We start from the raw sequence: 13022 nt of genomic DNA on the forward strand, positions 1-13022 counted from the left end.
GCCCAGAGACTGCCGCCACTCGCAGATCCTCGGCCAGTGCTCGCCGTGGCTCGGCGAGCATCCGCGCAACTGCCGCCGTAGCCTAGCGCCGCGTGAGCCTAGGCCAGATTGCTTGCCAGCCTGGGACAAGGTCGGGCCGAGCGAAGTTCCAAAGCGGCGTGCGCGCGCGCTGGTGAGACGGTCCGCCCGACGTCCACGGGCCCAGGCTCTCCCGCGAGCGCCCCGCTCTGCAGGCCGCCGCGCGCCGGCGGCAGCCCAGCGGCCCCCCCCACCTCCAGAAGTGGCGGGGCCGAGGCGAATCGCGCGCCATGCCTGCGTCGCCGCGCGTGGAACACACACACGAGGCATCCTCAGGCCTCAGAAAACCTTCAGCCGCGTATCTGTGAGCGTCGCGGCGCCCGCCATGCCCGCAGTTTGCGCGGAACGAGCTGAGCTTGCGGGCTAGCCTTAGCTCGACGGTTGCGCTTCGCGCGCCGTACTGTCGTAATGGAGTGTGAAGCGCCTGCTCGCTTCCGATCCCGACCAATCCTGGCCACCGCGCGCGCCAGCGTTCGCGGAAGCGGCCTGAGCGAAGCTTGCTCCGCAGCGACGAAAATAGGGTGTCTGTGGAGATGTTACTGTTCGAGCTTCCGAGCCTCCGTATTATACGGAAGGGAGACACGATGATCCTGGCAAGGTTGCTGATCATCGGTGCTCACCTTGTTTATGTACGGGGAAGGGCCGCGTCGCTTAATGAAATGTTTTTGCGGCGGTGTCACCCTGTGGAGCTTTTTTGGCTGTTGTTCGTGTATGGTGCGTGCGCCTTTTGTCGAGCAGATCTGAGGAATGTTCCGATGCTCGGAGGTGAGACACGTGACCGGGTCAGTGCTGATCACGAGTGTACACCATTACTTGCATCAGCAGTGTCTGGTTAGCTCCTGTATCGGTGACCGTTTTTTCCGTCAGGCGGGCGCTATTCGGCCGAAACCTTCGAGGTTGCTCCGCGTTTCCACAGCTAGAGACGTTGTTGCTCGGATATGAGCACGGGGCCACCGGTACGTCGAGAACTGTCGAGTACGTGTTCTGCGGACTTTGGAAGTCATCGGTTTGCTAAGTGAACGAGCCACAGTTGATCGCATCAAATTACATAAAATGATAGGATGGTAGGTTAATTAGAGGGACTTTTGTTGCATATTGTTGACCCTAGCGCACTGTGCGGATAGGTGTGTTGAGTGTGTTTGACTTGGACTGATTGTCGCATGATCCGGTTAGCTTTCCGGAAATCGAAGAGTCGATTTTCGTGTGCGTTTTCGAGAATTCGCCTAGAAAGAATGCGATTTCGGTTGGATTTTTTCGACGTGGTTTGGTGTCTTGTGTAGTGGTCCTGAGCCTTGTTGGTAGTACCATCATCATTTTGTAGTTCAGAGGTGATGATGGTGTGGAGGACGGTGGGTTCCGGGTGTCAAATAGAACTTCGGGAACCGAATTCATACAATATCGGTGATAATTGATGTAGTGTTGTTATCTTGTGTTGCTACAAAATCCAAATCGGAGTGTTCTGCGGAGCAGGGACTCGTGGCACGAGTCGAGTGAAGTTTCGGGACTTCATGGTCACGACGGTCACAAAGCGTCGGTGTGGTTTGTCGGGACTGTCGGCGAGTTCAGGTAATCGGTCGTTGGGAGATCGATCTTCGTGAATTGATTGTGGGACGTTGTGGATACTGTGGTTATTAGTTGTGGCGTTAGATACTAACCGGTGGACCTTGTTAGTAGGTCGGTCGAATTCTTTTGCAGTAGGGAGACGACGTAACATCTTTACAGTAGTGAGGTACTTCGAATTCGCCGTCGGATCTACAGTGGTGCAGCGTTGGTGATGGTTTTACCTTACTCTTATGTTTTTACTATCGCATACGTATATTGAGCTTGCATCAGTTTTTTATTCGTTATCAACTACCGTTGTTTGCGCGAATTGCTTAGTATTCCTGAGTAGGAGTTAGAGCAAGTTCTAAATTATATGGTATTGATTGACTAGTTGGTCTGTTGTTGGAGCAAAAAAATCCAGTATTCTGTTTTGACTTAGGTTGGTCGTGTTGATTGCATTCGCGTGGTCTGAATTGATCTACGGTGTTTGGTTGTTGGATTCCGTATTGTTGAACCTGGTTGGTCGTTGTTCGTAATCGTTCCCGATGACTATGAGGTCGGTGTCCCGGTTGAGGGGTTGGTTGTGGCTACTGTGGCGACGTATTCGGGTTCTATTGATTACTTGGGGACGTATTATCAGGTTCTTCTGTGGCTATATAGGTAGTTTGACATTAGGTTAGTCAGTGCTTATTATCCTTCCGGTAGGATGTTAGTGGTTCCCTCTTGTGACCTGAGCAGTCGGTTCTTGTGCTTGCTATTATAGTTTGATGACTATTGGTCGGGGTTTGCCCCGAGGGCGGTGATTGTGGTCTGGTTGCGACTTTGGCTTATTGATCATATCTTGCATTTGATCGCAAAGCATCGGTGCATGTTCGTACACGGGCGGTCTGATCACGCAGGGTGTTGTTTCCGGAGTGGATGTAATCCGACCCGTGAGCAGCGGTGTTTCTCTTTGTATGCTAGGGTTTACTGACAGTGCGAGCAGGTTGTGGCTTTTGCCTGGTCCTTAGACGACGGGCGGTTTCTAGATTCGGGTACTGTTGACTTACTTGTCGGTTGTTGACATAGTATAGTAGTGGTTGATGGCATTACATACTATGTAGTTCTTTTGTTACATATGTCTATTGCGACTATAGTATTAGTTCATGTAACACTCAGCCTGTTCATATTACCAAGTGCGAGTTGTATTTATTTCTGAATATATATGGTCTCTTTCATTCATTATTATCTACTGTATTTTATAGCTGACAAGTACTGTTGTTTAGCTCTTTCCTGATCCGGGTGAGATACTCTCGCTTCATCGCGCTTGGCGATGTACCCGGGAGAGGAGGAGACATGTTTATATGTTCTACCTCCCACTATTTATTTTTAGGGAAATTCGCGGTGCGGTAGGGTTTGAGACGGAGACGTGAGATCGTACGTACGCGTCGATAGAGCTTTGACCAGTTATTCGTTTAGTTTCTACCGACTAATATTCTGTTGATATAGCTTAAGATAATTTATATGGTTCAGTTTTTGGGTATTTCAGTTAACTATCATATTGATTGGTTTTATGAAATAATAAAAGGATTCGTGGTTTTTTTCGTTAATAAGGTATTTTCCCTCGTGTAAGCCATTTTTAAAGAATAAAGGTTTCCGTGTAGGAAACAGTTTTCAAAAGAATTTTCTGTGGATTTATGTTTAAATATTGAATGTATAACTGTGATGTGACTGGTGAATGAATGATTACATAGTCGTTTCTATATTCATTTGGTTGTGGTTGTACCTCGGTTACTTCTTGTATTTGTGCGACGCCGTGCAAATACAGGGGAGACTCTGTCCGCGTGAACAGTGGATTCCCTGTATTTGTAGCGGATCTTGCATTCCCTGGGGTTAGGTTTTAAAAAAAAAAAATTTTCCGCGGTGTTTTTAACCTAAAGGGACCCCGAGGCGTGACATGGTCTTTTGCAAAACTGGGGCGCTTTTTTCGATTTTGTAGATTCTGTCCGAATTTTCAGCAAACTGACCAAAATACCCTTATTATTTTTCTCTACCCACTTTCTTTTCTCTCATTCATTTATTATTTTCTCTCGCCGAAGAAGGTAGCAAAGGCAAAGGCGGAGGCGGAAACGGCCCGCCTTGCCTCTCACCTTCATGCCCTCGCCCTCACCCACGCACCCTCCCGCTTTTTCTCGCCTCCGACCCTGCCGAGGCCGCGCCGCAACTCTTTTTTTTTTTTCCCTCTCTGACCCTTCTCCATCGTCTCCGACGACAACACCTCTCTCACCTTCCACGCCCTTCTCGCCTTCTTCCTCTCCCTTCTCCTCCGCCGCATCCTATGACGACGCCTCTCCGCCGCCGACGACGCCGACGCCGCAGAGGTCACTGCTGCGCCGTAGCCTCAAAGCGGGGGCTCCTTAGCGGTGTCATCGCTTGCGCAGTGGCGTTGGCGGAGAGGCGTGGCAAAAAAAAATTGTAAAAGAAGGAAAAAGACAAAAATAAAGACAAAAAGTTATAGAAGAAAAAAGATGAAGATGAAATTGCATTAGAAAATAAAATTGCACTGTTTTAAAAGAACGTTGCACTATTATGGATGTAAGTTGCACTATGTGAGATGTAAACTGCACCCTTTAAGATGAAAGTTATATTCTTTAAACGAAAATTACACTATTTGATAGATATTTACACTGTTTCTCCTCTTATTGTACTCTATGTGATGTAAACTATATCCTTTAAGATGAAAATTACACTCTTTAAGGGCATGTTTGGTTCGCCGAAAGTGTAATATCGAAAGTGGTACTTTTAGAAAGTGACGTCTTATCGGTTGTTTGGTTTACGAAAGTGAATATAAAAAGTCACTTTACGAAAGTAGGCTGATAAAGTGAATTATAATTAAATCTCACTTTTTTGACTACGGCTCAAAAAATTCGGAAGTCACAGAAAGTGGAGAGCTTAGCTAAAAGATTATATTTGGTCTTAACTTTAATACTTAAATTTATTTTTAAAGTTCAATTTCGCTTTAAATTTGAATTAAAATTAAGATCACATTTTGAATTTTATTTGTAGTTTTGGCCTGCTGTTTAAGGGATCGCTGCGAGTTGGGTGACTAGTCAAGCGCTACTTCTAAAACGATATAGTTGGTCGTCCTGATCTCATCCAAGTTCTAGTCTAAAAAGGTGCTCTTAAATTTATGACTTTATATTTAAATTTAAAATTTAAAATTTATTTTTATTTAAATTTGAATTCTAGAATTTAAATTTAAATTTTAATCAAATTATTTTTAGTTAAGAATTTTAGTTTGAAATTTGACTTCAAATTGTTCCAACTATAAATTCAAATTATTAGTTAAAATTTGAATTTAAAATTTAAATTTTTAAGTTCAAATTTAAATTCAAATTTAAATTTGCTATTTACGTTTAATTTCAATAATGAGTTTTAGTCTGAATTTGAATTCGAATTATGAATTCAAATGTTCGATTTGAATTGTGATTTAAACTCATATTTTAATTTAAATTTAAATATTAATTTAAATTGTGAATTTGAATTCAAAATTTAATATCAAAGAGTAAATTAATATATGATTCAAATTTGAATAAATGTTCTAATTTTTGTGTTGAACTTTTATTTTAAAATTTAATTTTAGTTATAAGTTACTTAAATTTTAAATTCAAATTTAAATTAAATTTATGTCTTAAATTTTAATTATAAATTCAACTCAGATTTAAGTTTAAATTTAAATTTTAAAATATAACTTTGAATTCTAAATATTAATTTAAATTTAAATTTTTAATTTAAATTGCAAGTATAAGTCGTTTGTTTATATTTTCACCTTTTTATAAATACTTTAGTAATAAAAAAATTTAAAATTATAGTTTTAATTTTTTATTTTATAGCAACTAAACAATTGAACTTCGTTGACTTTCGAGCAACCAAACATGCCTTAAACGAAAGTTGTACTCTTTTGAGAGATATTTACATTATTTCTTCTTTTGTTGCACTCTTTGAGATGCAAATTGCACCCTTTAAGAGATATTTATACTGTTTCTTCTTTTGTTGCATTGTTTTTCCTCTTATTGCATTGTTTCTCCTCTTATTGCATTGTTTCTCCTCTTCTTCCTCCTCCTTCTTCCTCCCATCCTCATTCGCGTCCTCCTCCGCCACTAGTCGGCTCCAGCACGTTCCCGGCCACGTCCATCACGGGGAGTGCCGTGAGGGATGGGCCCCAGACCAGCCGGCAACTGCGTCGGGGGTGTGCTTCGGGCGTGAGCATGGGTGTGGGCTGGCATGGGCGCGCTCCTCCTGAGACTCGGGTGTGAGTTCGGCGGCGGCGACGGCGGCGCGAGGGGCGCTTGATGATGACGGCAGCGGAGAAGGTGGAGGAGAAAAAATGAGGAGGAGGGCGAGAAAACGAAGGGGAAGAAGGAGAAAGAAGAAGAGAATAAAAAATGGTGCAAATTTCACCCAAATAGTGCAACTGTCACGCCCCGGATTACTCGTTTTTCCGGGCATGCTAAGAGACCCGCCGTATACATAGGAATTTTTTCTGTATACGAAGCGATAGCTATACCTGTACCTGTAATCATACAATACCACAACCAGTAGTATAGAACTACTAAGAAGAAAAACATATATAAATAACATCGGTTCAACATACATACATAGTATCCTGATACAAAAACACTCGCTCCAGCGAGATACAACATCAGTATGTATAAGAACTAACCAAAACTAACACTACCTGTAGCGGGTATATCTCTAGCTCAGCAGCAAAACGGGAAGGGATCTAACTCGCGACTCCCTTTCTACGATCTGAATCTGCGGAAAAAGCAGCCGAAGAAGAGGGCTCTGCAAAAAGGATCCATAATTGGGTGTGAGAACTACTGCAAAAAGAAGTAGTCCTCAGTGGGTACCGCTACCGACCTCAATGGCTCACCCACTAAGTCTACAGAAGATATGCTCAATGATAGTAAGGAAACTAAAACAATGTACAGCTATATGCCACTATATTATCATGATCCAACACTAGCTATCTGTAGAAAATGCAATCTCTGACCCAATCTCACTAGGGACTGTGAACACACCCGTCCCGCCTGTCGAAGCGAACCCATATACTACCCCATGAGTAGCAGGTGGAGAAAACTCTCTAAGGACTGAATACACTCGTCGTGCCTGACTAGGCTACATCGTAGCTCAAGAGTAGCCGGTGGAGAAAACTCTCTAGGGACTGTGAATACACCCGTCTCGCATAACTAGGCTACATCGTAGCTTAAGAGTAGCCGATGGAGAAAACTCTTTAGAGACTGTGAATACACTCATCTCGCCTAAGTAGGCTACATCGTAGCTCAAGAGTAGCCGGTGGAGAAAATTCTGTAGAGACTGTGAATACACCCGTCTCGCCTAATTAGGCTACACCGTAGCTCAAGAGTAGCTGGTCCAAATACCAAGGTTCGACAGGACGGCAGTGACTCCACTCACGTCACAACCTCACTGAAGTTAGAGAAAGGCGTCACTAACCGCCTCACCCGGGCTGCCCAAACGGACCTACCCTGCTTGTATCCAGCTACGCTGTACACCACAACGGGGGTGGTCGGCTCAAGAACTGTCCAAACAGAAACTGCGACCTCATCGCATTGAAACCTCATTTCAGAATGGCATTGGTGGGCGTGACCCAACTGAGTTTACAAGTGTCTCTACCAAGTTCATTCAGGCTCTAACAAGCTGTAATCACTATCAAAGGGTCAAACTAGCCTAACAACCATAATCTACGTGCCTCCGGTACAATCTGATGCAAAAACAGCAATCTGGGTCCACCGTCAACCCGACGGCATCTGACAGCCCGGAACAGACTATACTCTACTGTAAAAATAATCTCGGCATTCCAGCACGAGCGTAATTCCATTCTACACTATTATGGATATCCATCGTCCACAACTGTGGCGATACAAACAAACTACGGCTCCTAAAACTAAATATAGTAGTTTTAGAAAATGACGGTATAGAATCGATAGTTTTCTCCTAAGTCAATTTTCAAGTCCAACATGTATAATTTATCTAAATCACTACTGTATGCTCCAAATTCAGATTTCAACTAGCATGCAAATCAACGAATTCGAGCTCAAATAACATGATATACAAAGACTAAAATTATACATACTGACATCAACTAGGCTTAGGAGAAAATCCGTGGAATCCGATAAGCATATCATTAATCCACCTCTAGCGCTTAATCCATGACGGCGAGAAGTCGCTGGAAAGCCCTGCCAAGCTCAGCCAGGACCCAGCAACAATCTTCCAATAGAAATACAACACAAGAATATCACAAATCCATCAATACTCTCAAATTTTAGCACTCAAGGTTAAATTCATCCAATTGCAATGTCAAACCCACCTTCCGATCTTCAATTCAGGTGAGGAAAAGACCCAAAACTAGTAGAGAGTGATGGAGAAACATTCTCTGGTCGAAAATCCAGCTTTCTCCAAGATTTAAACTAAGAAACCACCAAAAATCTAAATTTCAGCTCCAATACAGCAGCAGCTCAGTAAAATGCCAAATTGACTATACAAATCTCAATCAAATGCTGTCAAAATGGGCTCCACGAATTTTCCAAGAAGTTAGCTGACCACAAAACCAAGTTTCACAATAATCCGATCCTCCTACGTCACACACGAGCCAAAACGCCGAAGGTCGCTGCTGGAATTCTTCTGGAACTGCAATCCTCAAGGTAGAAATGAGCAAATTGGAGAGTTTGGAGGGCTAAAATGCAAAAATAGGGGCTTCTCTGTGAAAGAGGGTGAAAAACCTTCTCACTGGATCGATCATAAGCTTTTATAGGGAGGTGAATGGATAAGATAAGCCCTAGGGACAGAAAAGACTAACTTGCTGTTCCTGCAGAAACCGCCACTTTTGGGCGCCCGAAACCAACTTCTAGGCATCCGTATCCTCTAGGCTACATAAACACTCCTCTTTGGTTCCTCCGCCCGCGGTATGATGCGCCCGAAACCTAGTTCGATGGAACTCACCTACCACCATACACGTGTCAGCACAGTCAATATTCCCAAAGTGAACATTCAGACCCACTTCTGGGCGCCTGAAAATAGGATCCGAATTGGCTTCCAGTTTCAGTTCAGTTCAGCACTCAGTTCTGGGCGACCCAAACCATGTTCTGGGCGCCCGAAACTGGCAAAACTCCAGTTTTGCTTATTTGAGTGCGCCGAGTCCGTTTTTGCATCCATTTTGGGCAAAAACAACTCCGATTCAGTCCGACACTCTCCAGATGTGTCGACCAATTGCTAATACTGAAACCAATCTGATACCAAAACCCCCGGGACACTACAACAACGTTCGCCTAAAGAGTGTAACTCTCATCCCAAAGAGTGTAATTTCTGTCTCAAAGAGTATAACTTTTATATAAAATAGTGCAAAAATTATTTAAAACAATGTAATTTTATTTTAATAGTGCAATTTCTTCTTCTTCTTCATTCTTCTATGATTTTTAATCTTTCCTGTAGAAAAAAAATATTTTTTTATTTTTATTTTTTATTATTCTTATTTTTCTTCTCTCTATAATTTTTTTTTGATCACGACCTCTCTCTTACCCTCTATCGCAACCATCGCCCTTGCCGGAGTGTAACTATTTTTCTTTCCCTTCCTCGTCGGCGTTCTTTTGGACACCGAGAAGCACTTCATGTTTGTCACCGGCGACGGCGGTAGGGACGGCGGGTGGGGGGGGAGGGCGTGCGCGGGCGAGGGCGAGGGCATGAGGGTGAGAGGCAAGGCGGGCCGTTTCCGCCTCCGCCTCTGCGGACTTCTTCGGCGAGAAAAAAAAAAGAACGCGAGATTAAGAAAAAAAGGAAGAGAGAAAAAAGTATAAGGGATATTTTGGTAAGTTTGTTGAAAATTCGGACCAAATCTACAAAATTAGAAAATATGGTCCAGTTTTACAAAAGCTCAAAACTTGTGGATTTTTTATGCAAATTGGCTATTTTTCTTTCCACCGTATCTTTCTACCGTAGTGTTGAATTGGACGAAATAGGATCAGTTTGCTAATTAATATTTTTTAAAAAATATTTTGTAAATTATAAATTTTTAATTGTCAATTAAAAAAGGGAAAACTTCAAATACCCCTATGTGGTTTCACATTTTCTCACTTTAGTACCCTATAGTTTAAAGTGTATCAATTTAATTAGTGCCATATGGTTTTATTTTTATCTTTTTATTATTGATTCTACTAATTTTTTTCATTAAATCAGTGACAAAGTTAAAAGTAAAGGGTACTAAAGTGAATATTAGATAAATATAGGTGGGGTATCTGGAGTTTTTTGTGTATAATTTAACGAAATATTAACGAAGAAGCCGACGAAGAGATAAAAATGAAACCACAGGATACTAACCTGATATACTTTAAACCGCAGGGTACTAAAATGAGAAAGTACGAAATCACATAGAGGGTATTTGAAGTTTACCCATTAAAAGAAAGTGTGCCATTTTACTAGGTACAATGCGTATAGACATCCAAAATTTTATTCGAATCCAAATTCGAACGAATCAGATTTATTCGATGCTAAATGGATATTGTTTTGAATATGGATACAAAAAATAAAAATCCGACGGATATGGATTCGGATATGAATATTGATTTTATCCGACCCGAACCCAAACCTGAACCCGAATCCCAACCCGATCAGAACATGAATTTATTTTTCATTATATATAATATGCATATAAAAATTTGATATTATATTTAAATTTGTATTTTAAAAATTTAGATTTAATATAATATATTTTGAAATATTGACAAAAAAAATAATTGTTTCGGATTCGAATTTTGAATTTTTGGTCGGATTTGGATTTTGAATTTTTGGTGAGATTCGGATTCGTATTTGGATATGAATTTTTAAAATTCGTCCGATTTGAATTCGAGTTTAGATTTCGGATTTATGAGTTGGGTTCGGGTTGAGGTTTTTGAAACTCCGTCTGAATCCGATTCGTTCGCATCCCTCTTTGTAACATGCCTCCGTCGTGATCAACCGAAGGGTTGGAAAATCTAATCCTAGTTTTCCGCAGAAACGATTAAACTGGGGGCGAAAATAAAAATAAATTTTTTTTAAAAAAACCAATTATAATACTCGATTCCTGTTAGGAATCGCGGACCATCGACTGTATTATGTTTTCCAAACATCGCTCCTCGTCAATTTCTCCTTCAAATACATCTGACTTCCCAAAACCCCTGCATCGGACGGGCGATCCCAAGCCGGCGGACGACGCTCAAACCTCCTCTCCGCTTCGCTCGCGCTGTCTCTCCGCCTCCAATTAGCGATTTCCAGCTGCCCCAACCAAGCCGCGATGTCGGAACGCCCCAGGTAACTAGATTTGCAAATCCTTCATTGATCTCTTCTTTAAAATAAATATGTTTAGACGTGCTTCCCCAGATAATTGGATTTTCAAGTCCTTCATTGATCTCTTCTTTAAAATAAATTTGTTCACATCTCGTCAGCGTTTTTGTTCGCATTCATCTTTCTTTTTCTCTGTTCACTTATCATACGTTACCAGCTTTTGTCGTTGATCGATGGTAGGCTCTGATTTTCAATTTTTGTTAGTATTTGCATGGGCTAATAGTTAGTAAGTACTCTAGTATTTATATATATGTGTTAATCATCTGTATCTCTTGGTTTGGGGTCTGGAGATGATTACTCTATTATGCTACGGCTCTGCAGGATAGTTGTTTATATTTTTCATCATTGATAAAATAGCCAGCTTATGGTTAGAAAAATTATGATATGATTTCTTTCTGCTTTAGTATTGAAAAGTTTCGGCAATGGTACTTCACTTGAATGTGTCAGCCTATAGGACTTGATATTGTACCTGATTGGAACCAAGAACTAGACTTGCTTCCAAAAGGCGAATGATTGTAGTTTTTTTTTTTTTTTTTCATTGATTATATATTACATGAGCATAGAGACACTGGATCATTACTTGGTTCTTTCTTTCTTTCTTTCTAATAGTAACGTTCGCTTTGATAGAGATTAGTTTGCAACTTTCATGCACCACTCTGTTTTGTCAAATTGTTAAGCGATACGTTTGAATTCTATCGTGTAATTAACTTTTATTTTAATTTGAAATGCAACACTAGTGTTAGCTGTGGCGAAGTTTCAACAGATTCTTCTGAAGGGAAGACACATAAATTAGATTCAGACAAATCTGCACTTTGTCAAAAGTTGCCAGAAATCGAAAAACGAAAAGAGGTCAAGGAAGAGACGGAGGAGGAGGAGGAGAGGAGAGTTTATGAATATACTTCCGGTGAAGATGATGATTACGTCTGGCCAGACGGTAAGCGCAGGAGGACCCGAGAAGAGTGGGCTTTATACTACAAACAAATTAAGGAGAGCGAGGTATTTATTATTTATGTCGCTGTCTTCTTTTTGAGATTAAAATATATTTTTACTGTAGACTTTATTGATTCTTCAATAATCATTATTATATGTGGATCTTAGGGATTTGATGTTGATCCATCTCCGGACACGTTTGAATTTGGTCTTACGGCGCTAACAAATTTCGAAGATGAAAGTCTCATCAAATGTGCAAAACGAGCAATCGAGCACTTTAATGAGGAAAATGTATGTTTCAATTGTCTTTTCTTTTTCCGTCTTTTTTTTTTCCTGATAGAATATATTTTTAAATCTCTTTTATGATGTAGAATACCAGCCATGAGTTTGTGAAGATCGAGAAGACAACTTGTATCGTTGCAGCAGGATGTTCCTATAATATCACTTTTCTAGCCAAGGATTATAAGGTTGATGTTGAAGCTAGAGCTCAAACTTTTCAAGCTAAAGTCTGGCATGGACTATGCGGTGAAATTAGTGTTTCCTTTTGCCGGCTTAAACCGGTTCCAAGTTAGTTAGAAGTTATATTTTGATTTATTTATTACTATTTTGATTTAGAAGTGGGTGTATTTGGTTCTTGTCTAGGTACATAATATTTCGTCGATACTGATAGAAAATTGTTAAACTACTTTTTTTTTTAGCTAGTTTGCTGATTTGAATGCTGTTTTTGTCTGAACGATATTACATTAGCATACGAGTTTGATTCTTTTTTTTTTTTTTTTTTTTTTTTTACGCTTGTTAATTTTACTCTCTTAAACTTTCATTTGTGTTGGGATGATGATCTGGAATGCCAGTTATGTTTGGAATCCTTTCATCCTATATTTCCATATTTTAGAAACAAATTTCCAATCCATCTTTCACAAAATATTTCCCCTAGTTCGTTGATGTGGGATGGTGGAAGGAGGGGCTCTTTCAATGTTCAATTTCCGAATAAGCTGGATTATTCACTTTGAAGTAGTTAAACGGATTAGCTGTTTTATAGAGTCAACTTCTATGCATGTTGTGTTTACTATAAATAAAATCAAAACAGCGGTTTCCTTCAA

The 13022-nt window shown here is 40.9% G+C and overlaps 1 protein-coding gene across 1 annotated transcript; it reads left to right on the plus strand.

Annotated features, from left to right (window-relative positions):
• Positions 1 to 10647: 10647 nt before the first annotated feature.
• LOC109703927 lies at positions 10648 to 12651 on the plus strand. Its single transcript, XM_020224670.1, has 4 exons — positions 10648 to 10959; positions 11730 to 11988; positions 12091 to 12213; positions 12294 to 12651. The coding sequence occupies exons 1-4, from the start codon at positions 10943 to 10945 to the stop codon at positions 12492 to 12494; spliced, it is 600 nt and encodes a 199-aa protein (XP_020080259.1). The 5' UTR covers positions 10648 to 10942; the 3' UTR covers positions 12495 to 12651.
• Positions 12652 to 13022: the final 371 nt, after the last annotated feature.

Source organism: Ananas comosus, unplaced genomic scaffold (genome assembly GCF_001540865.1).
Source record: "Ananas comosus cultivar F153 unplaced genomic scaffold, ASM154086v1, whole genome shotgun sequence".
In the NCBI taxonomy this organism is placed as follows: domain Eukaryota; kingdom Viridiplantae; phylum Streptophyta; class Magnoliopsida; order Poales; family Bromeliaceae; genus Ananas; species Ananas comosus.

What these genes read in the sequence shown, in the direction of transcription:
- LOC109703927 (XM_020224670.1), top strand. An exon ending in AACAAATTAAGGAGAGCGAG is followed by an intron (nt 11,989 to 12,090) that starts GTATTTATTATT and finishes TGTGGATCTTAG; the next exon opens with GGATTTGATGTTGATCCATC. An exon ending in AGCACTTTAATGAGGAAAAT is followed by an intron (nt 12,214 to 12,293) that starts GTATGTTTCAAT and finishes TTTATGATGTAG; the next exon opens with AATACCAGCCATGAGTTTGT.